The sequence below is a fragment of the Sturnira hondurensis genome, unplaced genomic scaffold (assembly GCF_014824575.4).
Source record: "Sturnira hondurensis isolate 20B ecotype Veracruz unplaced genomic scaffold, ASM1482457v3 Scaffold0021214, whole genome shotgun sequence".
NCBI classification, from domain to species: Eukaryota; Metazoa; Chordata; class Mammalia; order Chiroptera; family Phyllostomidae; genus Sturnira; species Sturnira hondurensis.
Genome location: NW_028093845.1, coordinates 11,886,239 through 11,913,282, shown reverse-complemented (window position 1 = coordinate 11,913,282; position 27,044 = coordinate 11,886,239). Strand labels below are relative to the sequence as shown.

At 41.3% G+C, this 27,044-nt stretch overlaps 1 protein-coding gene and 1 pseudogene across 1 annotated transcript in view; one reads left to right on the top strand and one right to left on the bottom strand.

Annotated features, from left to right (window-relative positions):
- LOC118977119 (beta-mannosidase-like) overlaps nucleotides 1-7,405 on the bottom strand; it is a 64,718-nt gene extending 57,313 nt beyond the window's left edge. Inside the window, exon 1 of the mRNA XM_037031899.1 lies at nucleotides 7,121-7,405. Within this exon, the coding sequence (XP_036887794.1) occupies nucleotides 7,121-7,303 (183 nt within the window). The 5' untranslated portion in view covers nucleotides 7,304-7,405. The remainder of the gene's footprint in view (nucleotides 1-7,120) is intronic.
- Nucleotides 7,406-14,220: 6,815 nt separating this feature from the next.
- Nucleotides 14,221-16,998, top strand: LOC118977099 (cyclin-dependent kinase 4-like; annotated as a pseudogene).
- The last annotated feature ends 10,046 nt before the right edge of the window (nucleotides 16,999-27,044 follow it).

The window sequence follows — 27,044 nt, the reverse complement described above, 5'->3', positions numbered from 1 at the left end:
TAAACATAATAAAGACCATATACAAAAAACCTACTGCTAACGTCATACTCAATGAGCAAAAACTACAAGTGTTTCTCTTAAGATCAGGAACAAGACAAGGCTGTCTGCTTTCACCATTCTTATTCGACATAGGACTGGAAGTCCTAGACACAGTAACCATGCAAGAAGAAATAAAAGGCATCCAAATTGGAAAGGAGGTAAGAAAACTGTCATTATTCACAGACAATATGCTAGTCTACATAGAAACCCTATAGACTGGACCGAAAAACTACTTGACCTAATAAATGAATGCAGCAAAGTAGCAGGATACGGAGTCAATACCCAGAAATTGATAGCATTTTTATACACCAATATTAAACTATCAGAACAAGAAACTAAAAAAAAAAAAAAATTCAGCCTGGCTGGTGTAGCTCAGTGGATTGAGCGTAGGTCTGTGAACCAAAGGATCTTGGTTCGATTCCCAGTCAGGGCACATGCCTAGGTTGCAGGCCAGTTCCCAGCAGGGGACACACGAGAGGCAACCATACATTGATATTTCTCTCCCTCTCTTCTTCCCTTCCCCTCTAAAGATAAATAAAATATTTTTTAAAAATCACATTTACATAGCAACCAAAAAATTAAGTACCAGGAAAAAATTNCAATATGCTAGTCTACATAGAAACCCTATAGACTGGACCGAAAAACTACTTGACCTAATAAATGAATGCAGCAAAGTAGCAGGATACGGAGTCAATACCCAGAAATTGATAGCATTTTTATACACCAATATTAAACTATCAGAACAAGAAACTAAAAAAAAAAAAAAAATTCAGCCTGGCTGGTGTAGCTCAGTGAATTGAGCGTAGGCCTGTGAACCAAAGGATCTTGGTTCGATTCCCAGTCAGGGCACATGCCTAGGTTGCAGGCCAGTTTCCAGCAGGGGACACACGAGAGGCAACCATACATTGATATTTCTCTCCCTCTCTTCTTCCCTTCCCCTCTAGAGATAAATAAAATATTTTTTAAAAATCACATTTACATAGCAACCAAAAAATAAAGTACCAGGAAAAAATTTAACCAAGGAGGTAAAAGACCTGCACTCAGAAAACTATAGAACACTGAAAAAAAATACTGGGGAATATACACATAAATGGAAGCATATACCATGTTCACTGATTGGAAGAATTAACATAATTAAAATGTCCACACTACCCAAAGGAATCTATGGATTCAACACAATCTCTATTAAAATACCAATGGCATATTTCACAGATCTAGAACAAATATTCCAAAAATTTATATGGGACCAAAAAAGACTCAGAATAGCCTCAACAATTTTGAGGAAGAAGAACAAAGTTGAAGGGATCACAATACCTGATATCAAACTATATTACAAGGCCACTGTTATCAGAACAGTCTGGTACTGGCATAAGAACAAATATATAGATCAGTGGAACAGAGTAAAGAGCCCAGAAATAAATCCATGTCTCTATGGTCAGTTAATACTTGAAAAAGGGGGCACAAGCATACAATGGAGTAAAAACAGTCTATTCAGCAAATGGTGTTGGGAGAACTGGAGCAGTACAAGAAACAAAATGAAACTAGACACCAACTTACACCACACACCAGAATAAACTCAAAATGGATAAAAGACTTAAATATAAGTCATGACACCATAAAAATTACAGAGGAAAACACAGTAAAATTTCAGATATCTTGTGTAGCAATATTTTTGCCAACAAATCTCCTAGGACAAGGGATATAAAGGAAAAAATAAACCAATGAAGCTACATCAAATTAAAAGCTTCTGCATGAATAAAGAAATTAAAAGCTTCTGCACAGTTCCCTTTTCATCATCACAGTGAAAAGGGAACCAACTGTATGGGAAAACATATTTGCCAATGATACATCAGATAAAGGTTTAATCTCCAAAATGTATAAAGAACTCATATATAAAGGACTCAACACCAGTGAGACAAGTAATCCAATGGGCAAAGAACCCAAATAGATGCTGCTCCAAGAAGGACACACAGATGGCCCATAGACATATGAAAACATGCTCAACATCACTAGCCATCAGAGAGATGCAAATTAAAACCACAGTGAGCTATCACCTCATACCTGCTAAAATGGCCATCATTAATAAACCAACAAACAAGTACTGGCAAGCAAGTGGGGAAAAGAGAACTCTAGTGCATGCACTATTGGTCGGAATGCAGACTGGTGAAGCCACTGTGAAAAATAGTATGGAATTTCCTCAAAAAATTAAAAGTGAAACTGCCTTTTGACCCAGTAATTCCACTTTTGGGAATATATCCTAAGAGTCAAAAAAAAAAATCGAAAGAATGTATGTCCTCCAATGTTCACAGTAGCACTATCTACAATAGCCAAGATCTGGAAACAGCTTACATGCCCAACAGAAGATGAGTGGATTAAAAATGGTGGTACATTTACACAATGGAATACTATGCAACAAAAAAAAATCCCACCTTTTGCAACAGCATGGATGAAACTGGAGACTATTATGCTAAATGGAATCAGCCACTCAATGAAAGACAATTATCATATGATCTTACTTACAAGAAGAATCTAATAAACAAAATAAACTAATAGGCAAAATAGAACCAGAGGCACAGAATTATGAAAAAGACTGACATCTGTAAGAGGGGAGGAGGCAAGTGGGAACTGATTGACAGAAGGTCAAGTATTAGTCAAAGAACATACATGAAGGACCCATGGACATGGACAACTGTGTAGAGATTGGCTATGGAAGTTGGGGGTGAGCTGGGTGAAAGCAGGAGGAAAGGGAAAAAAACTGGGACAACTGTAATAGCATAAACAATAAATCATTTAAAAAAGAAGAGCCAATAGGAAAATAGATAAAAAATACATGAATAAGTAACCCTAAATCACCAATAAGCCTATAAAAATATGTAAAGTGTTTAACCACAATAGAAAGTAAATTTTTTTTCAAAGATTTTATTTATTTATCTTTAGAGGGGAAGGGAAGGAGAGAGGGAGACAAACATCAATGTATGTTTGCCTTTCGGGCATCCCCTGCTGGAAGTTGGCCTGCAGGGAACTGGCCTGCAACCCAGACATGTGCCCTGACTGAGAATCGAACCGCGATCGTCTCAGTCGCAGGCCCGCGCTCAATCCACTGAGCTACACCAGCCAGGAGAAAGTAAATTTTTTGTTTTTAAAAATAATACACCTGGCTGGAGTAGCTCAGTGGATTGAGCTCGGGCCTGCGAACCACACAATCACGGTTCAATTCCCAGTCAGGGCGCATGCCTGGGTTGCAGGCCAGTTCCCAGCAGGGGACTCACGAGAGGCAACCATACATTGATATTTCTCTCCCTCTCTCCTTCCCTTCCCCTCTAAAGATAAATAAATAAAATCTTTAAAAAATAAATAAGTAAAAATAATCCACACTTGCACCTAAAATAAGCACTCAGATAAAATGACGATGGAAGTGTAAAGCTGATACAACTTTTATGGAGAACAATTTGAAGTTTATATTAAAAGACTAAAAAATGCATACCTTTTGAATCAGCAATTCCACTTCTCAAACTTTGTCTAAGAAAATAAGGATTTCCATTAACTAAAATTTACTTAAAAGGATCTTCATCAAAGAATAGAAAAAATGGAGTCAGATAACTATTCAACAATAAATAACTGATAATAAAAGATGGCAAATGCACACAATGGAATAAAATGAGAGCCATTTAACATGGTTTGTAGAAATAGATTTTTGTTGCCTGTCGGCTCAGTTGGTTGGAGCGTCAAACCCTGCAGCAACATGTTAGAGGTTCAATTCCTGGTCCAGCCACAACTAGCTGAGCTTGTGATCACTGATCTGAATGAGTACGGAAGGCAATCAGTCTTTCTCCTTCCTTCCTTCCTTCCTTTCTTCCTCTCCTTCTTTCTCTCCTTCTTTCTCTCTTTCTCTCTTTCTATATTCTCAAGTGAGGATTAAAAACATATACATATATTTAGTATTAAAAGGCTGTGAAAGTGTATATTTAAATACTTATCATAAATATGTATACATAGAAAACTTCCAAATAGATATAGTGTATTTTTAAATATCAATAATAATTATATCTGGAAGCCAGGCTTCCACATTTTCTTTTTCTTACCTCCCTCTATTTTCTAATTTGGGCCCACTGAGAATATCTTTTATTAAAACTGGTTTTCAAACTTATACAACTGAGAAATTGCACAGGAAAACTGAGAAAATTCCTAAGAAGTGTCCCTTAACTAAGTATTTATCATAAAGTTATTGATTAGGTTGTAGTTAATCTGGCCTCCCACAAAATAGGAACTGGGTCTTACTCATTTCTTTTTTATTTCTAATGCCTCTTTTAGTGTATGGCATAACAGTAGGCTGAATGACTGAGTGAGAACCTTTGAGAGAGAGAGAGAGAGCTAAGACACCTAAGCCTCTCAGTAACTACTAACTCCATTTAGCCAACTACATGCACTGAAAAAATACCTCAAGTTTTTCTTGACTCCTCTTTCTCTCACACCTCACATTCAATCCATTAACTAATCCAACTAAACAAATCCTATTTGTTCCATGTTCAAAATGTGTTCTCACAACTATTCTCACCATTTCACTGGTACTACCCTGGACCAGGCCAAGAATCATCTCTTGCCGATGCAACTATAACAGTCCCCTACCTGGTCTCCATGCTTCCATTCTAATGCACTGTAGTCTTCAAGCCAAAATGACCTTCTAAAAGGCATATCTAATCATGCAAGTCCAAGCTCAAAACCCCCAATAGCTTCCCATCACCTGTAGAATAAAATCCAAAGTGTTTCCCACGGTTTACAAACCCTGCAGGATCTGCGCCCCTCCTCCCCCCCATGGGCTCCTGTCACACTGGCCTGCTTACTACTCCTGGAATGTCCAAACATGTTCCCACCTCAAGGGCTCTCCCCTCCCCATGCCTGTCTTTTTTTCCTCCTTGGTGGGAATGCACTTCTCCTTAAAACTGACCTCATCAAAAAGATCTCTGCTTTAAAGGTCACTTTATCAAATGGCTATCTTTAATTACTTTTAAAAAATAGCCACCCTTCCCAGTCAGCCTTCTCTTTCTCTTCCTCTAACCTGCTTTATTTTTATTCAGTGCACCACCTGTCATTACATTATCTATTAATTTGTTTACTATCTCTCTCTTCCACTAGAACGTCTATCAGCCCAAGACTTTGTTTTCTTCACTATTTGACATCAAGCACTTGGAATAGAGCCTTCCACATTGGAGGTAGTGAACAAATACTTATGAAATAATTAGGGGAATGAATAAATAAGTGAATGACTTCGGCAAGATGTGGTTCAAGTTGTCATGAAAACACAGTATTTGGGCTCGTGTCTGCTCTAAACTATAAAATATTTCCTGAGGTCAGCACCAAAAAGTAATGTGGTAATAAAGCAGGTGCCCTAACAACATCACAGTGTTCAGTAGTGATACTGACGATCATTACCGTCAATGGGCCTGGAGTTCCCTGAGACCCATAAAATGCCCCCATCTCTCATCCCACTATCATTTAAGACTCACACCCACCTTACTGAAATTTAAAGTTTTCCTAAGAATTTAGGAACAGATTTAAGAGAAACTGAAAGTTATTTTCATGAGGAAAAGTCAGTTATTTCATATTTTGAGCAACTTCATTCTCATTGACTAGTTACCGAACATTGTTCCCTGATATTGGCCCTAGAACACGGAACAATAATCTGACTTGCTAAAGCCACTAATGAGTTCACATTGTCTTAATTGTACCAGTGAAATGAGGCAAGGAGAGCCCTTGCAAAATGAACACAGGTGCTCTCAAAGCATGTGTAAGTGAAGCCTCATGGTGCCAAAGTCAGCTGTGGTCCATGTCACAAGTTTGGCAACTAAAAAATAAAGTACTTAAGTTTGAGAATTATTTACTTAAAAATAAACTGGACTGTAGTGTCAAATAAACTTCCTTTCTCACATACATTCTTGGAAAAAAACTAATGCATACCAGATCAGAAACTTTGCATAACCCCAGCTGATCATCTTGCCATTTAAGTAAATTTTGAATAACACTCCTGACAGTCAACCACAGTGCTTCAAAAACACATGGTTTTTAAAAACACGGGGGTAGGTGTAGCATACTGCAAAACCCAGGCTGCAGCTTGAGGCCAGTATGGGTCAAAATACATTTCTGCTACTTAGTTGTTGTGTGATCTTGGATAAATTCTCTAACTGCTCTGGACTCCTTAACACCATATTATCCATAAAATGCAAAGACATATTCCATAGAGTTCTTATGAGAATTGAGACAATGTATGAAACTATTTATCAAGTACATATTACTCAGGCAAAGACAAAGAATGGGAAAACGACCGGCAGCAGGTGGAACCACGAGAACAGTGGAAGGTAAAAGTCTGTTTGCAAACTTCTGCACACAAACAGGAAAACGTCTTCCAAAAGTCTGTAATTTGGAGCATCTGCTAAGAAACACACACATCACACGCCCTGAGAAGAAAGAGCACCTTTCCCCATATCCCAATCAGCTTTAAAAGTTATGTAGCCTTTACACTCATAATGACAATCCTACCCTTACATTGGCAGGTTTGTCTACTCAACCCATGTGCTGCAAAATCCCAAATCTGACCCTCTGAGGCCTACCAGAGGAAATGAAAAACTGAAAAGGAAAAGAAAATGAAAACTTGAGACATTACTGAATACAGTAAACATTTACTTAGCCAAAGACTATCGCCCTCTGCAGTGTCTAGATAGTTGAAAAAGTAAGCCCTGCCTTAGGCTTTGTCAGTGACAACATGTTCTTCCTACCCACGCTTCGGCGGAGAACTATGGCAATAAGTACACCGCAAGTAGCAAGACAGTTTGCCCTGAGAAAACTTCCGCTTTCCAGTTACTGAGGTCCCAGCGCGGGTCAGTCGATCTCCATCCAGCCGGGTTCCCCTCGGTTCCTCCCTCCGACAGCGCTTGGCAGTTCCCCCCAAAGACAAGCTGCGGAGGAAGTCAGTGCCCAATCCAGGAGAACAGCCCGGGACAGGGCGGGGGGAGGCTCTTAGGCAGTTCCTGGGCCCCTCACCACGAAGAGAACGCGAGTAGTCTCGCGGTGCAACCACACACGGTACCTGGATGAAGTTCTGCTGGAACAAAGCAATGTGCACGCAGCCGGGGACCTCCCCGGGCAGCTCCAGTGACCCGTTCCCGCTGCGAACCTTCCAACTTCCCCGCAGGCTGAGACTGCGCGCAGCGGCCGAAGGGTGTGCACCGCACAGCTGGAGTAGCAGGAGCAGCAGCAGGCAGAGCTGCATTTTGGGACCCAGAGTATGGGTCCCTGTTACCGAGGGGCAGGCGGCCTCGGAAGCCACAGAAGGCTCGGGAGGAGCCCAGAAGTCAGCCTTCCTAGTCCGCTTCCCGGCCCCGCCTCCTGGCCCCGCCCCCGCCTCCCTCCCGGTCCAGGGCTCGAGGCCCTGCCTCCAGATCCGCTAAACTGCAGGGATGCCCGACTTAGGTGCCTGCGAGGGAACGCTAGCCCCTCCGCACCGCGGAAGGCTCCTAACCCTGGGGTCTACGCCATCCTAGGCGTTCACTCCCGCTGTTCCGGTGCCTGAACGGGAGACGCAAACGTGCAAGGTAATCAATACACACAAATCTCTGGGCGCGGGGTGGCGCCAAGCCCGGGGGGAGCTCTGGGACAGACAATAGTATGAGGACACCACAGCTAGAGAGGCTCCTCATTGCTTCAGAGAAGCGAAACCCCGTGACGCCCCCATCACTTTCGTCCCCCAGATTTCTCCACACCCCTCACCACTCTGCAGGGTCCCCGCGCGGTGGTGACGCCCGCCTCCCGCAGCTCCACGGTGGTCTTATTAACCAGCCCTTCAAAGAGTAAGCAAGCACTAAAAGGGCCTAATTCGTAGGGTAGTTTTGAGAGCTGAGAAAAGCTGTGTACAGCGTATAGGAGGGGCCTGACTCACGGAACCCCCAGCAGGTTAGCTGACCGTGTCAGTGGACTGAGACCTTCTCTTCTACGATGCTCCGCAGAGGAGGCTCCTGGGTTCCGGAACCCTTCCCTACATGCGCAGGCAAATTTAAAGTCGGTCGCTATGTGTGGAACCTGGCAAGCCACAAAATCTCTAATTACCTCTGTTTCCTGAATTCGAAAATGTAGGCAGCAGTTTTTCATGTCGTTATAAGCATAAAATGAGTTAAATAGATGGTTGTCTCTAACGATGCGAGGGTACCCCCAAAATACCACAGGTTTATTCCAGGTCTGCTAGTCACATGACCTACTTGACTCCCGTTTTTGCAATAAGTTTTAACAATGATCCTAGGAAGCTGATAGAGGCAATTTCACATTCCATAAAATAGACTGGCTTATTCCTGTGTGATGTTACCTGCCTTATTTCATTATTTAGGAGAAAGTCTTTGAAAAGTTCTCCCTTCATGAAATCCAAGCTTTGTTTTGCTGTATAATGGCTCTGGAATTGCATGAATCTGTGTACACAGGACAATATTTTACCTTTTCAGAATCAGTATTTTTCACAAGCCTAGTGATACAGGGTGCAGCCGGTGGGGGGGGGGGGCAGGAAAGATTTGGAATGGTGTCCAGAACTCAAAGTGTATAGGAATATTGGAGGAAATATTATTAAGATGTCCTCACCCCACCCAGGTGTCAGTTTGGGGAAGGGACAAATGGAGCAGGGCCATTGATAGTTGTTTTGCATAGCAACGGTTTTGCAGCTAACCTCTGGAATGGTCATTTAACATATCTATAACCTTTAACTGGTTTCATAGATATGTTAAATAGCTGTGGCCAAGTTTTGGGCCAGGGATAAGTGAGTGGCTGCTACCCAGGATGTAACTGGGGGCTGATGCTCAGAGAGAGGGCCTGTGAGAGAGACATGCGGTTTCAGCAGAGTTAGGACCCCCTCTTCTAGCCATGAAAGAGAGAGCCATGTGGTTTTGCCAGAGTTAGGACCCCCTCTTTCCCAGGTGAAAGGGAAGACCACACAGCTTTGCCAGAATGGAGATCCCTGCGGCCAGGTGAAGAAGAAACACACGCTTTTGGTTGAGTGTGGCTTTGGTAGAAGAGGCCCACGCAGCTCCGAAGTGCTCCCTTTGGCTGAGTGGCCTGGAAACCAGGAGAGACTTTGACTGGAACTTGGTACAAAGAACTCTTGCCAGTGAAAGGTGCCACATGACTTTGGATTAATTGGAGATCCTGCCTGGACAGTGACACAGCCCACAGTGCCAGTGACCTGAAAAACGGATGTGTGCTCTTTTCCTGATTTATGGTACCCGGAGTTGGGACAGTGGGAGAAGGGAGTGCTCTGTGTGTGTGTGTGTGTGTGTGTATGTGTGTGTATAGGTGTATACCCTTAAAGACTTTAATATTTTAATGAAGGCATTAGGCCTGAATAGCATTAAATAAACATTTTGTTTCCTTTTCACAAATCTCTGGCATTGAGAGATGTCTTTCCAATTTGCGGCAGACAGAAGAGCCCAATAGATATTAGTATACCGTCCTTGGGAGGGGCCTCTGTTTTCTGAAGCAGTTTTTGGCATCCCTGGGTGGGCCAAGTATTGCCCCCCCTCGGACCCTTGTTCGATAACACTAGCATTTGGCATTAGGGACACTATGGATTATATAGCTCAACCCTTTGGCTCTACAGCTGAGGTAATGGGGGTCCAAAAGTCAGACGACTTGCCTGTCATACAGTGGCAGACAGGACCAAAACACTCCTCTCCTGGCTCTTCGTCTCCTTGCAGTTGAGTCCTTTGATATTAAAGGAAAAAGGTGCTTGCTGATTCAAAGGCTTTCTCAGTCCAGAAGCATCCTTACTTTTGATAGAACAAAAGTCTCACTTCAAATAATATACCATAATGAGTGGCAATAGACGGCTATCCCTGGTCTGTTCAAAACTGATAACATGACTTAGGGCTGCAAGAGTAGCAAACAAATTTTTTCATAAATCCCAGAGATTCTATTAAGCCAAGTCAAAGGAAAGTTCATGCCAGCAAATATATTTGGATATATTCTGCTGTTCCATTAAGAAATGTTTTAGGGAATCTATTCTTTAAAAAACAAGAAATAGAGATGTCATTCCTTGTTTAATTCCAGGACACAAGTACATGACATCATTTGGATTACCTCATATTGAAAATAGACAGCTTAAATCAAATGCAAAGCCCTAAAAAGTATTCTGCCTAAAATTGCGTTTGACACAGATGACATGATGTTTTCATTTTGTTACAGGATAATTTTTTGTCCATTATTTTCAGGAAGAAGAAATCATTTTGGAATAGTTATAAAATTTCTCAGCTTACATAATTTAAAAGCACAACATCAAATAAAATTTTAAAAATAGTCACCCATTTCTATAACCTTATACTGAATAAATGGATGTTGGGAACCTCCCTGACTGGTTTCAGAAGCGGAAACCCCCCCATGGCTAAGGCTGAGTGAGAGACCTTGGAACCCTAAGCCACTAAGGAGACAAAGCTTATCTCCCTGGCAGGAACACCTCCTGTGCCCCCTCTACTTCACCCTGCTGGGCCCTGAGCAGATGATGGGTTAGCCAATGACAGGTAAGATTCCTCAAGGGAGAAATGACCTAAGACAGGCATGGTCGCGAAGGGGCCTGCAGAGAAGGACTTGTGGGGGGGGGCTATAGAAAAAGGGGGTGATGGACCCTCGACCCTCAGCTTTGACATAGCCTGAGTCCTCATTTTGTGGGCAAGAAGTCTCCTAATCTCTTGACTGCCTCCCTTCTCCTGCCTGACTTAAGCCTGAATGGATGACAGAGGTCCATGCAGTCCTGTACTCAAAAGGGTTCCAAAGGGTGGGTTCCCTGGGGCTATCAGGCATAAGACAGAATGTTTAAAATCCCGTGAAACCTGCTTTGTTAATACCCTCAATTTAAATGATAAGGGTCCAAGCATTAAATGAGTTTGTTTCCCCAAAGTTTTTTTTTTAAGATTTTATTTATTTATGTATCTTTAGAGGGGAAGGAGAGAGGGAGAGAAACATCAATGTATGGTTGCCTTTCATGCGTCCCCTGCTGGGAGTTGGCCTGCAGGGAATTGGCCTGCAACCCAGGCATCTGCCCTGGCTGGGCATTGAACCGCGATCCACTGGTTCGCAGGCCTGTGCTCAATCCACTGAGCTACACCAGCCAGGGCTGTTTCTCCAAAGTTTTATGGCCCTTTAGCTATCTGACCCTGACTCAAAATAAGCCCTCATAGTTCTTTTAATGTTATCTGTTGTTTTATCACTACTGCCTGACAATGATTGATGAGCTTTACGTATACACCCTGAATTCCTATGCAAATGAAGCCAATAAAAGTCTATTGAGGAAAAGGCTCCTTGCCTTTCCCCTCTGAGAGTTCAGCCACCTTTCATCCCCAAGCAAATCATGTCTTGGTAGACTTATTCTCATCCATAATAGCCAGGGGCCCTGCAAGTGGAGCACCCCCACAAATGGACTTCATTTTGATTACCTCATTTGACGCTTCCCAGAATTCAGATTATTTAAATCTAGTGATAGTGTCCTGGTTTAAAGAGACTAATAAAGCCTACACAGGTTTAATGACATGTAGGGTCAGTATTCTGCTGCAGGAGGCCAGTGAGGTTTTTTGGTCCATCTGACCATACTGCCATTCCTAAATATATGAAGTTGCTAAGTAAACACATTAGAACATCATGGTATACCAAGGCCAAGAATGTTTCAATGCCATGAGATAATCTCATCAATTATAATGAGGAAAAAAAGACTCAGAATGCTTAATCCCCAAAGGTAGGGACAATGGGCCATAAGTTTCCCCCTTTAAGTTATACAAAAAATTCTAAAACCCCAAAATAAGAACACAAACAACTCAACTGAAAAATGAGGTAACAAAGACATACAAAACTATGATGAAATATCTATCACTCTGCATCTGTCAGAGTGGCTATCATCAATAAAACAACAAACGACAAGTGTTGACAAGAATGTGAAGAAAAGGGAACCCTTTTGCATCATTGGTGGGAATGCAGACTGGTGCAGCCACTGTGGAAAGCAGTATGTAGATACTCAAAAAATTTAAAATGGCACTGTCTTATAATGGCACTCTGCTGAACACATTAAACTAATACAAAATAATATTAAATGTAAACAGCAGTTTTTAATAAAAATTAAATAAGAATGTAAAAAGTAAGATACACAGTTGGCAAAGAAACATATGAAAAGATCCTCCAGATGCTGAGCTTAGACTTCCAGCCCAGAAGGAGGTATAGGTAGATATACTTTGCCTCCTCACACCACCAAAAGAAGGAAAAAAACATATTCAGAAATAAAACAAAACCAGAACTGCCATAAAATTGATCTGTATAAAAGTCTAACCACCAAGGAGTTAAAGAAGAAAAATTCATCTGGACCAGTAAGAGGAGCAGAGATGGGCAGCTAGGGCACGGAAGACTTGCAGCAAGGTAGATAGATCAGAGGTCCCACATTTGCATGTGGTTAAACCAGGAGGAACAACTGAGGAGCCAGACAGACCACGCAACTGAGGGTTCCAAGATGGGGAATAAAGGCTCAAAACCTCTGACTGAAAACTTCTATGGGGGTTGAGGTGGCAGGAGAAACTCCAAGCCTCACAGGAGAGATTGTTGGAGAGATCTACAGGGTCCTAGAATGTACAAAAATTCATCCACCATGAATCAGAACCAGAAGATATGTTTGTGGGTAGTGGAGGAAGTGACTGAAAGCCCACCAAGAGCTGAGCAAGTGGCATTGAACCCTCTTGGACGCCTACCCCAAAATAATACAGCACCAGAACACAGCAATGTTGTGAGTTGACCCAACCTGGTGAATACTTAAGGCTCTGCTCCTTACTACATAACAGGCATGCTGAGATAATATATATATTCCAAATGAACGAACAGATCAAAGCTCCAGAAAAAATACAACCAAACAATGAAGAGATAGTAAATCTATCAGATGTACAGTTCAAAACACACTGGTAAGGTGCTCATAGAAATGGTTGACTATGGTCACTAAATAGAGGAAAAAGTGAAGGCTATGAAAAGTGGAATATAGGAAAATGTTCAGGGAACCAACAGTGACAGGAAGAAAATCGGGACTCAGATCAGTGATTTGGAACAAAAGTAAGAAATAAACATCCAACCCAAGCAGAATGAAGAAACAAGAATTCAAAAAAAAAGTGAGAAGAGGCTTAGGAACCTCCAGGACAACATTAAATGTTCCAACATCCAAAACATAGGAATGCCAGAAGGAGAAGAGGAAGAGCAAGAAATTGAAAACGTAATGAAGGAGAACTTCACTAATGTGGCAAAGGAAATAGACTTCCAGGAAGTCCAGGAAGCTCAACAAGTTCCAAAGAAGTGGGACTCAAGTAAGCACACACCAAGACACATCATAATTACATTAGCCAAGATTAAAGATAAGGAGAGAATCTTAGAAGCAGCAAGAGAAAAAGAGATAGTTACTTACAAAGGAGTGCCCATGAGACTATCAGCTGATTTCTCAAAAGAAACTTTGCAGGCAAGAAGGGGCTGGAAAGAAGTATTTGAAGTCATGAAATCCAAAGACCTACATCCAAGAATACTCTGTCCAGCAAAGCTATCATTTAGAATGGGAGGGCAAATAAAGTGCTTCCCAGATAAGGTCAAGTTAAAGGAGTTCATAATCACCAAGGCCTTATTATATGAAATGTTAAAGGGACTTATCAAAGAAACAGAAAAAGATAAAAAATATGAACAGTAAGATGATAACAAACTCACAACTATCAACAATTGAACCTAAAAAAACAAAAACAAACTAAGCAAACAAATAGAACAGGAACAGATTCACAGAAATGGAGATGACAAGGAAGGTTATCAGTAGAGAGGGGGAGAGGGAGAATGGAGGAAAAGGTACAGGGAATAAGAAGCACAAATGACGGGTACAAAATAGAAAGGGGAGGTTAAGAATAGTATGGGAAATGGAGAAGCAAAGAACCCATGGACATGAACTAAGGTGTGGGAATGCTGGTGGGAGTGGGGAGTACAGGGCAGAGGGGAATAAAGGAGAAAAATGGGACAAGTGTAATAACATAATCAATAAAATATATTTTAAAAAACTATATAAAGACAGATATAGATTAAAAGTAAAGGAAGAGTGGGTACCTGGTCACCTGGTGAAAGTAGTGATAAGGAAGCTGCTCTCCTTGTGACCCGTGTCTAGTTTGTGGCCCATAGCATCCAGCTGCTTTGAACAGAGCTCTAGTGTGGGGTGCCTCAGAGACTAGCTCCCGGGCCCTAAAACAGGCTGCCCCATGCCCTGCAGCTCCTGGCAGGAAGTGATCTCTCATGTGAGAATGGCTACTCCTCCATATAAGCCAGTGGCTGAGATTGATGTTGGTGCCTATGGGACAATGTACAAGGCCCGTGATCCTCACAGCGGCCACTTTGTGGTCCTCAAGAGCATGAGAGACCCCAATGGAAGAGGTGCTGGAGGGGGCCTTCCCATCAGCACAATTAGTGAGGTGGCCTTACTGAGGTGTCTGGAAGCTTTTGAGCATCCCATTGTTGTTCCACTGATGGATGTCTGTGCCATTGCCCAAACTGACCAAGAGACCAAAGTGACCCTGATGTTTGAGCATGTGGACCAAGACCTAAGGACATATCTGGACAAAGCGCCACCCCTCCACCACCAGACTTGCCAGTAGAGACCATCAGGGATCTGATGCACTATTTTCTAAAAGGCCTGGATTTTTTTTCATTACAAATGCATTGTTCACCGAGACTTAACACCAGAGAACATTCTGGTGACAAGTGGTGGAACAGTCAAGTTGGCTGACCTTGGCCTGGCCAGAATCTAGAGCTACTGGATGGCACTTACACCCATGGTTGTTACACTCTGGTACCATGCTCCAGAAGTTCTGCAGTCTACACGTGCAGCACCTGTGCACTTGTGGAGTGTTGGCTGTAACTTTTCTGAGATGTTTCGTTGAAAGCCTCTCTTCTGTGGAAACTCTGAAGCTGACCACTTAGGCAAAATCTTTCACCTGATTGGGCTGCTGCCAGAGGAAGACTGGATCCAAGATGTGTCTCTACCTGGATGATTGTTTCCCTCCAGAGAGCTCCACTCAGTGCAGTCAGTGATACCTGAGATGGAGTCTAGAGCAGAGTTACTGCTGGAGATGCTGACTTTTATTTTTTTAGGTATATTTTATTGATTACCCTATTACTGTTTTCCCAATTTTCCCCCTTTTTCCTCCCTCCACGCTGCATCCCCCAACCCTCCAGCATTCCTCTCCCCGCTTAGTTCATGTCCATGGGTTGTACATATAAGTTCTTTGAGACCTCTGTTTCCTATACCATTTTGAGCTCTCCCTGTCTATTTAATGCCAGCCAGTTATGCTTCTTCTTCACTGTACCTTTCCCCCACATTCCTCCCTTCCCCCTCCCACTGAAAACTCTCCATGTGATGTCCATTTCTCTGATTCTGTTCCTGTTCTGGTTGTTTGCTTAGTTTTCATTTTCATTGTTTTCCTTTCTTTCTTTTTATTTAAGGTTCATTTGTTACTAGTTGTGAGTTTGTTGTCATTTTACTGTTTGTATTTTTTATCTGTTTCTTCGATAAGTTCCTTTAACATTTCATATAATAAAGGCTTAGTGATGATGAACTCCTTTAACTTGACCTTATCTGGGAAGCACTTTAGCTGTCCTTCCATTCTAAATGAAAGCTTTACTGGATAGAGTAATCTTGGATATATGTCCTTGCCTTTCATGACTTTGAATACTTCTTTCCAGGCCCTTCTTGCCTGCAAAGTTTCTTTGGAGAACTCAGATGATACCCTTATGGGCACTCCTTTGTAGGTAACTCTTTCCTTCCCTCTTGCTGCTTTTAAGATTCTCTCTTTGTCTTTAATCTTAGGTAACTTAATGGTGATGCATCTTGCTGTGTTCCTCTCTGGGTCCAACTTCTTTGGGACTCTCTGGGCTTCCTAGATGTCTGTTTCCTTCACCAGATTAGGGAAGTTTTCCTTCATCATTTGTTCAAATAAGTTTTTAATTTCTTACTGTTGTTCTTCTCCTTCTGGCACCCCTATAATTTGGATATTGGAACATTTGAAGTTGTCCCAAAAGTTCAAAAGTCTCTCCTCATTTTTTTTGAATTTTTGTTTCTTCATTCTGTTTAGATTGGTTGTTTATTTCTTCCTTTTGTTCTAAATTGTTTCTTTGAGTCCCGGCTTCCTTTTTGAAACTGTTGGTTCCCGGAATGTTTTGATTTATTTCATTCAGGGTGTCTTTCATCTGTTCTTTCATTTTTTGACCAAGCTCAATCAGTTCTGTGAACATTTTGATTACCAGGGCTTTGAATTCTCCATCAGATAGGTTGGCTATCTTCTCATTGCTTCGCTCTTTTTCTGAGGTTTTGTTCTGTTCTTTCATTTTGACCCTATTTGTTTGGGGCACCTGTTAAGTTATAAGGGGGCGGGGCCTTAGGTATGTACTAGGGCAGGGCAACCCTTCTTGCGGAGCTGTGGGGCACTCCCTGTGGGGGAGGGGCCAGAGGGAATATTGCAGCTCTCCTGCTCCTTTCTAGCCCACTTTCCAACTAACTCTCCTGAGAGACTGGGATTTTCTCTCACCATGGCAACCACTGCAGTCAGCCAGCTCTGAGTCTCAGTTTCCCATTATGTCAGCCCCACCTGCACAGTCTGCCGCCTAGCCTTGGGTTCTTACTGGTCTGGTTGTTCTGTTTGACTGTTCAATTCTGTGGTTTTTGGAGTTCTATGCAGTTTGATTTTCTGGCACTTCTGGTTTTTACTGATTTTAGATGGGTTGCTACCCTCCTTTTGGTTGTGCAAGGAAGTGAAGGATTTCTGCCTATGCCTCCATCTTGGCTGGAACTCCCCTGGAGGTGCTGACTTTTAACACACATAAGTGAATCTCTGCCTTCAGAGCCCTGCAGCACTCTTACCTACAAAAGGCAGAAGGTAACCCAGAGTGAACAATGGAGTGGCTGCAACAGAACCAAAAGAAGCAATCGTTTACCTTTTTAAAAATATTTTCTTCATTTATTTTTAGAGAGAGAGGAAGGGAAGGAGAAAGAGTGGGAGAGAAATATCAATGTGTGGTTGCCTCTCATGTGTCTCCTACTGGGGACCTGGCCTGCAACCCAGGCATGTGCCCTGACTGGGCATCGAACCAGCGACCCTTTGCTGCACAGGCCCATCATTTACCTTTCTTTAAACACTGGAGTGAACTGGAGAGCCCCCCACTGAGAAGGTGCTCTGTTCCTTTTTAACTCTGAGGCTGTGGAGATCCTCCTCCAACTTTTTGGAGAATATCTTGCTAGCTGGTTTAAAGACATTCCCCTCCCTCGCCTCCTTTTGAGGCTTACCTTTCTCCTCCCCTTCTATTTCACCATACACCAAGGTCTATGTCCCTTGTCCTCTCCTTCCTTACCTTTGTATTGGGTTCCTTTTTTATACAGGGAAAAAAAACAAAGGGGAAAAAAGTAAAGGAATAGAGAAAGATATATCACACTTATATTAATTCAAAGAATGCTGGAGTAGCTATGTTAATTTCATAGTGAGCAGATGTCAGAGCAAAGAAAATTATCAGGATAGACAGGCACTAAATAATAATAGAGTTGATTCTCTAAAGAGACATAACAATCCTTAATGTGATGTGCCAGACAATAGGGCATCAAAATATGAGTTAAAAACTAACGTCCAGAAATAAAGTTGGTGACTTCAGTGTCCACCTATCAATAATGGAGAGATCTAGCAAGCAGAAAACCAGTAAGGACATAGTGGAACTCAGCGGCACCATTACTCAACTAGATGTGTTTGACCTGCACAGACCACCTCCTTCAACATCAGCTGATACACATTCTGCTCAAGTTCACATAGAATGTTTACCAAAATTGACCACATTTTGGATCATAGAACACACCCTAACATGTCTAAAATAATAGAAATCATACAATGTATACTCCTAGGCCACAGTGGACTTAATCTAGAAATCTAACAGAAAGTTAGCTGGAAAATCTCAAAATATTGAGCAATTAAACAACTCACTTCTAAATAACATATAGCTCAAAGATGAATACTCAAGAGAAATTTAAATATTTTGAACTAAATAAAAATAAAAATAAAACATCAAAATTTGTGATATATAGTGAAAGCAGTACTTAAAGGAAAAATTACATCATTGAATACATACATTAGAAAAGAGGAAAGATCTAAAATCAAATATCTAATCTTCCACTTAGAAAACTAGAAAAAGAGCAAATTAAATTCAAAGTATGCCAAAGAAAAGAAATAAATATTAGAAGAGAAACCAATTAAATAGAAATTAGGAAATCAGCAAAGCCAAATCTGTTTTTTTAAAGATCAATAAAATTAATAAGCATCTAACCAGGCTAACTAAAGGGAAAAAAGATAGAAGACACAAATAATATCAGAAATGGAAGAAATGACATCACTACAGATCTCATGAACTTTTAGAGGATCATAAAGGCATAAATATTATGAACAACTCTATGCCCACAAACTTGATAGCCTATTTGAAATGGACAAATTTCCTGGTATACACAACATACCAAAACTTACACAAGGAGAAAGGGACAATCTGAATAGGACATTATTTGTTTAAGAAATTGAATTAATAATTAATAACCTTCAATAACAGAAAGTATCAGGCCCAGATGGGTTCACCAGTGAACTCTACAAAACATATAAGAAAGAAATTATACCAACTCTCTACAGTCTCTTCCAGAAGATAAAAATGGAGGAAATACTTCCTAACTTATTAATGGAGTCAGCATTGCCCTAATACCAAAACCAGACTAAAATATTACAAGAAAAGAGAAGTACATTTCAAGATCTCTCATGAACATTAATCAAAATCCATAATAAAATACTGGCAAATCGGTATTCTATAAAAAGAACTATAGACCCTGGCTGGTGTAGCTCAGTGGATTGAGCATGGGCCTGCGAGCCACACTATCGCGGTTCGATTCCCAGTCAGGGCACATGTCTGGGTTGCAGGCCAGTTCCCGGCAGGGGACCCATGAGAGGCAACCATATATTGATATTTCTCTCCCTCTCTCCATCCCTTCTCCTCTAAAGATAAATAAAATCTTTAAAAATAAAAATAATAAAAAGAACTATAAGCCCACGACAGAGTGGGGTATATTCTGGGTGTTCAAGGCTGATTAGTCACTTGAAAATCAATTATTGTAATTCATCACATCAACAAGCTAAAAGATAAAAATCACATGATTTTATCAGTAGATACAGAAAAAGTATTTGACAAAACTCAACATCCATTTAGGATAAAATAAAAACCTCTCTTCAATTTAGGAATACAGGGGAATTTCCTCAACTTTATAAAGTATATCTAAAAAAACTACACTTATTATAATCAATGGTAAGAAACTAAAAGCTTTTCTGCTAAGATCAGGAACAAGGCAAGGATGTCCTTTCCCACCATTTGTTTCCAGCATCATACTGGAAAATCCTAGCTAATGCTATAAAACAGAAAAGGAAAATAAATAGCATACAGATTGGGAAGAAAGATAGACTATCTTGTTTGCAGACCACATGACTGTATGTGTAGAAAATCTAAAACAATCAACAAAAAAACTCTTGCTTGCAAAAACCCTCAAGGTTGCAGCCTACAAAGTTAATATACAAACACCTATCATTTTCCTGTCTACCAGCAGTGAAAAATTAGAATTTGAAATTAAAAATACAATACTGTTTACTTTAGCACTCCAAAAAATAGTGAAACACTTAAGTAAAAATATGTAAGAGCATATGAGGAAAACTACAAAACTCTTATGACAGTCATCAGAGAACTAAATAAATGAAGAGGCAGGCATTCCATGCTCACAGATAGGAAGACTCAGTATTGTCTTGACAAATTGATTCTAAAGTTTATATGGAAAAATAAAAGAGGCAGAATAACACAATACAGAAGCAGGAAGGAAGGAAGGAAGGAAGGAGGAAGGAAGGAAGGAAGGAAGGAAGGAAGGAAGGAAGGAAGGAAGGGCGGGCACAGGGAGGAGGAAGAGGGAGAGAAGAAGGAGCAAAAGAAGAACAACAAAGTTGGAGGATTAACTCCTACCCTATCAGGAGTCAGCTTAGCTGGGAGGGAGAGCTGAGCTCACAGGTGTTGGAGCAGCTAATTAAAGCAAGAAGGAGCCAAAGATAAAAGTAATAGTGAAGCCATTGCTCCCTTACTGCAAATAGTATAAGCATAAGTCTAAAAACTGGAGAATTTGCCAACTCTCCCCTGTTTCATTCCCCTCATAAAATGGCAGGCACACTGGTCAAGGATCAGTTGAATCCGCACAGATGCGGGGGTTGGTTCACTTTTGAGGCAGCCCTTAATAAACAGGCTATTGCTATTTTATAAAACCTGGGATGGGGGTGAAGGTGTAAAGAATGAGGAGGAAGGGCAAGGAGTGGACAATTACTGTGTACTGAGTCCCTGTAGGGATAAATGTATTCAAAGTGTCCCACTTCGCCTCCCCCATAAGATTTCAGCAGATACACCTAAGGAGGACCTCTGGCTAACACCTCAGGTAAAGAGGCGTAGTAATGAAGGCACTGGGGCTAGGAATGTAAATATGTGAAGGGCATGAGCAGCCAGAGGGGCCTCAGTAATACTTCACTGCAGCTCCCTTTAGAGACTAATACTTTGGCTGTGCTCCAGGTCTGGTGTGGGAAGGACAGCTTTCCCCCATGAGGCCTGTCAGGTAACGCCTTTGTAGTTGCCTATGGTCAGGCCTCAAAAATCACATTTATGTCATGTGATACCCAAGATCTGATCGTGCCAGAAGTATCCGTGAAGGATATATGGAATGCTGGGCAAACTCCAGTAGAAAAGACACACTGTACACCTTATTCTGGAGCAAGGCTTTGCACTTCACTGTAGTCAACTATTTTTTTTTTAAATAGGTCCTAGTGTGTTACTGGGTCTTAGTAAAGACCAAACATCTGACCATTGTATACTCACTAGGTGGCTATGAAGCCTGGACTGAGGATTATTCAGTCAACCAAGTAATAAAGCTAGGCAAGGGCAGCAATGTTCCAGTGTGTGTAGGAAATGATACATTCAGACTCAAGCAAAGTCCAGAAGACCCATGTAAATTACATGAATAGCCCTCTGTGTTACTTATCTCTGTTGCACTGCTGACCACCCTTATGACGTCATGGGGCTTTCCTTGTGACCAGTTGACCTGTGACTGGTTCACATATGGGTTAGTACAATATTTATGGAGCTAGCCATAAACAGACTATCGTTACATAACAGCTCCATTTGGGATTGATCCTGAATGACACCAGTGAAGGGAGATTTCCTAGTTCACAGATTTATAAGACAGGCACTTAATTTTTCAATTCATGTGAAAGAAGAGATAGCCTGACTTACAGTTCTATATTAACTCCTCGGCAGAGCCAAAAGTCTTACTTGGTTCATCAGGGCCTTAGAAAAAGAGTGGAAGACAAGTAACATAGAGGTCTGGGTGTGTATTATGCTGATGAACACTGTAGGAGAAGGCACAATACATGCAGTTTCTTTGTCTCGCATTAATGCTCCCAAGAGAACACGTACAGAGGAAACTCTCGACAATCAAGCACACAGGCAGATGGTCCTATGGATTTTAGCCAGCCTTTCTATGTACTGCTCCAATTCCTGACATTGAGAACATGAAGAAAGTTACCACGGTAGCAGGGGTGAAGGCTTTGATTGGACCAAACAACAGCTTTCTCTTACCAAGGCTAAGCTCATTGGATTGGCCAAAAAGTCTGTTGTGTTAAAAAAAAATTTTTCTTGTGTGAAATAAGACACACCTTTAATTTTCACCAGTAACTTTATTGATTTGGCTATTGAGACTATGTTGGCTATCTCTCACTATTGGCTCCTAGTGGGTAGAGGCCAGGCGTGCTGCTAAATATTTTCCAACATATAAGACAGCCCCTCAGCAAAGAATTATTTGGCCAAAATGACAGTAGTACCAAAAAACTTTGCAAATTACTTTTGAAATGTTTGATCAGTCACAGCACCTTCTTCATACACTGCACAAATCTTTTTTTAAAAAATTTTATTTATTTATCTTTAGAGGGGAAGGGAAGGAGAGAGGGAGAGAAATATCAATGTATGGTTGCCTCTCATGAGTCCCCTGCTGGGAACTGGCCTGCAACCCAGGCATGTGCCCTGACTGGGAATCCAACCACGATACTCTGGTTTGGAGGCCCGTGCTCAATCCACTGAGCCACGCCAGCCAGGGCTCACAAATCTTTTTTTTTTTTTTCATATTTATTTTTTATTTTATTTTACTTTTTTAAATATATTTTATTGATTATACCATTTACAGTTGTTCTATTCCCCCCCTTCAATCCCCTCTACCCACACCCTCCCTCCCCCACCATTCTCCCCCCCTTAGTTTATAACCACGTGTCTCAAGTTCTTTGGATTCTATATTTCCCCCACTATTCTCACCCTCCCCCTTATCTATTTTCTGCTTACCATCTATGCTATTCTCTGTGCCTTCTCCCCTCTTCTCCCCCTCCCACTCCCCTGTTTCTAACCCTCCATGTGTTCTTCATTTCTATGGTTCCACTCCTGGTCTAGCTGTCTTCTTGGTTTGCTTTTGTTTTAGGTGTGGTTGTTAATAACTGTGTGTTTGGTGTCCTTTCACTGTTCATCTTTTTCATCTTCTTTTTCTTATATAAGTCCCTTTAGCATTTCATATAATAAGGGCTTGGTGATGATGAACTCCTTGAACTTGACCTTATCTGAGAAGCACTTTATCTGTCCTTCCATTCTAAATGAAAGTTTTGCTGGATAAAGCAATCTTGGCTGTAGGTCTTTGGATTTCATGACTTGGAATACTTCTTTCCAGCCCCTTCTTGCCTGTAAGGTCTCTTTTGAGAAATCCGCTGACAGTCTGATGGGTACTCCTTTGTAGGTGACTGTCCCCTTATCCCTTGATGCTTCTAGGATTCTCTCCTTCATTTTGGTCTTGGCTAATGTAATTATGATGTGCCTTGGTGTGTTCCTTCTTGGGTCCAACTTCTTTGGGACTCTCTGAGCTTCCTGGATTTCCTGGAAGTCTATTTCCTTTGCCAGACTGGGGAAGTTCTCCTTTATTATTTGTTCAAATACGTTTTCCACTTGTGGCTGTTTCTTTCCACCTTCTGGTACCCCTATAATTCGGATGTTGGAACGTTTAAAGATGTCCTGGAGGTTCCTAAGCCTCTCCTCATTTTTTTGAATTCTCATTTCTTCATTCCTTTTGGGTTGGATGTTTTGTTCTTCCTTCTGGTCCATTCCATTGATTTGAGTCCCAGTTTCCTTTCCATCACTATTGGTTTCCTGTGCATCTCCCTTCATTTCAATTAGTTTAGCCTTCATATATTCCTCTAATTTGTGACTTTGTTCCTCTAATTTGTGACTATAATCAACCAGTTCTGTGAGCATCCTGATAAATAGTGTCCTGAATTGTGCTTCTGAGAGGCTGGCAATTTCTTTGTCGCTGAGAGTTATTGGCTCTTGGACTTTGAGTTCTTCTTGTGCCATCTTTCGGGTTCGTGCCTGTTCCATAGCAGGATCAGAGCCCTAAAATGTTCACTAGAACAGGGTAACTAAGTCGCTGGGTTGTGACGTTGTATGTGGGTGCGGGGTCAAAGAGCGACTCTGGCGTCCCGTCTGCCGCCTGTGGCCCTGGCCCTCACCGGTGCTGAAGGGCAACTAAGTCGCTGGGTTGTGACGCTGTATGTGGGGGCGGGGTCAAAGAGGGACTATGCCGTCCTGTCCGCTGCCTGCCGCCACGGCCCTCACTGGTGCCGCAGTTGCTGCCGTCACCGGGCCCACGCGATTCGTCCCACTGCACGCGAGTGTGCCACCGCCATCAGCCCTCGCCCCCTGGGGCCTGCGTGGTCTGTCTCACTGTGCGGAAATATGCGCCCACGGTCTGCCCCGCACCCCAACTGGTTCCCGTCTGCCTGAGTGCCTGGGTCGGGGGCCCTGTCCTGCCCGACCCTGCTCGCTGCTGGCTCCGCTCCTCTTACCGTCCCCATTGAACGGTTAGATGTAGTCAGACTTCCGTATAATTCAATTTTCTGTCCTTTGGTTGTGTCTTTGTTTCTCCAAACCTTTGTTGTATTCAAACTTGGTTGTGGGAGAAGGCACAGTGTTTCCACCTATGCCTCCATCTTGGCGGAAGTCCCAGATCTTTTTTGCTTTTATCTTTCTTGAAATAAAGCACAATGCTCTGAAAATGCCATGTGTCTTCTTCCATCTTCAACATTAAAATGGCTGCACAATTCACCAATTTGGATGAACTTTTTTTTAAAAAATGCATGCCGACATGACAGCCATCACAATACAATTTAATAAAAAATTTTTGAATGAATTTAAAGACTAAGCACTACTTGAGCCATGGTACAAAAAAAAGGTAATGGACTTTTTGGCCAACCCAATGCTTAACTGCCTCTGTTAATTAATTGCCCAGCTAGACAGAAGCAGAGACTGACATTCCATTTATTTAGGACTCCTTTCTTTCTGAAGTTTTTTGTAGTTTTCAGGGTACAAGTTTTGCACTTCCTTGGTTACATTTAGTAAGCGTTTTATTCTTTATGATGTTATTGTAAATGGAGTTTTAAAATTTCAGATTGTTCATTGATATTTATACTTTGCTGAATTCAACCAGCCCTAATAATTTGATTATTCTTTAGGATTTTCTATATCATGTCATCTGTGAATATAGTTTTACTCCTTTCTTTCCAATTTGGATGACCTGATATTTTTAAAGTCTAAAATACTGCAAACGGATGGCTACTACTCATAGAGCTACATTCCCTTGTACTTGTTTCTCCAACCCCAACTGTGAGTTTCTACAGAGTATTTGCCTATACCAGCTTCTGGTTGCTCGGATTTGGAACTACTTCAAAAGTTAAATCTTGTTTAAGCTTTCTGGGACAACCTATGTAGTGTTTTTATTTGCCTCTACCAGCTTCTGGTTGCTTAGATTTGGAACTACTTCAAAAGTTAAACCTTGTTTAAGCTTTCTGGGACAACCTATGTAGTGTTTTAGGGCTGCAAATCTTCACAAAGGCCAAATTATTCTTACAAATTCTGAAAGCTAAATATTCTCCTGCCGCTAAGGTTCAAAGCATGCAGACTCTGCATTGTGTTAGGTATGGGTTTCTCCTTTTTGACACCACTCTTTGGATGCATTCTGGGCTTTACAAGGATCACAAAAAGGTAAAATATGACTCATTTGGGTTTCTAGCATTTTCAAGATGAAAGATCGCTTATTGTTACAATTTGCTTCCTCTTTGGGTTACTGGTTTCAATTTGTTTTCGGCGTGACAGTACTCCTATTATTGACAAAATCTAAAAAGTTTCCCTAGCATGTGGTAGCTGCTTTTTCACAGGAGAGTTGGTCAGGGTAATCATTCATACTAATAGAAACAGATATGTCCGTCTACTCACAGTAGTAGTATTTTACTTATAGTAGTCACAGAGCAAAGAATGTCCCAGTTTTTCTATTGTATATTGCAGTTGTAAGAAATACATTTGGGAAAGTCTCCAATCTAGTGCACAGTCATTACTGAGTATGTGACCGCTGTAACAATGTGCCAGGCAGTCGTCTAGGCAGAGGGACATAGCAGAGCAGAGGTGAAATTCCATTTCTATTTATAGAACTTACATTCTGGGGTGGAGTTGAGGAGGAAAACTACTACTACGTGTAAGGTGGCTAATACTGAATATGCCATTGTGCAGGCTATAATGGTGGTGCTGTTACATAGAACAGTCAAAAATCACTCCTGACATTTGAATAGAAATCTAACAATTAGGAAAGAGGTACCTACACAGTATCTGAGGTAAGATCATTTTAGTCAAGGCAAGAGCAACGGCAAACACCTTAAGTTTCACACCTTAAGTTTCAGCAGAGGCCTGTGTGAACCTAGCTTAGTTGGGGCAAGGATGTAAAATAAGAGTGATCAGATCAGAGTGATCGGATCAGAGGTGGAGACAAGTTAATACAGCCTGTGAATTGTTTAGCATTTTGGCTATTACTCTGAATGAGATGGGAAACCATTAGGTTTGGAGCCAAGGGATGACATGGTATGACATAGTTTAAAATAATTAGGCTGGGTGTTGTGTGGGACAAACTGCTGCCAAGTAAAAAGCTGAGAAATCACTCAGGAAGCTATTACCATAATCCAAGAGATGATGGAGACTTAGACCATTGTGGCAACAGTGTATATGGTAACCAGTAGCCTCTGAATCAAGTTTCAAAGAACCCATATTACTATTTAACTTGAAGGTGGAGTGAGAAATCAAGATTGATGCCTAGGTTTTGCAACAGTGCAACTGAATGCCTACATTTACTGAGGCCAAGGACGTGTGTGCATCATGTCTGTGTGTAGAAATCAAGACAATTTTAAGACATCTTAAAAGCTACCTTTAGGTAGCCTGGTGGATAATGAATAGGAAACTACACAGTTCAGGAGAGCTGGGAGGTCAGTAAATGACTGTTCAGCTGTGTTCATAAGTAACTAGGGAGCATAAAAGCTCTCAAATTGTTTGGCCTTATTTAAACTTAATATGTGAAATTGAAAATGTTAATTCATAAAACTATTTTCTACATTATGGAAAAAAATTAAAGAGGGCTCAAACAAAAAAATCCATCCAGAAAATGTACAAGTTGGAGATAGCATTATACTTAACTATAAAAAACTTCTTCAAAATGAGGGAAGAACAAAGCTGGTAGTATAGGGTAGCAGAAAAGAACGCAAATGGTAATTACTAGGGCCCTAAAGAAAATATTCAGCTAACTTCTATCTTCCCAGACTTCTAGAAAATTTTAGTTTTAATCTGTTTCTCCCTAAATTTTGGGGGGGAGGAATGTGTCATTGTTTTAAATCCTGTTTCCAAACATCTTTACCATTTACTTTCCCCATTATTCAGGTTGAAAAGGCTTTATTAGCTGCCTTTGGCTGTATTTAATATTAATTTCAGTAACACGGCAAACA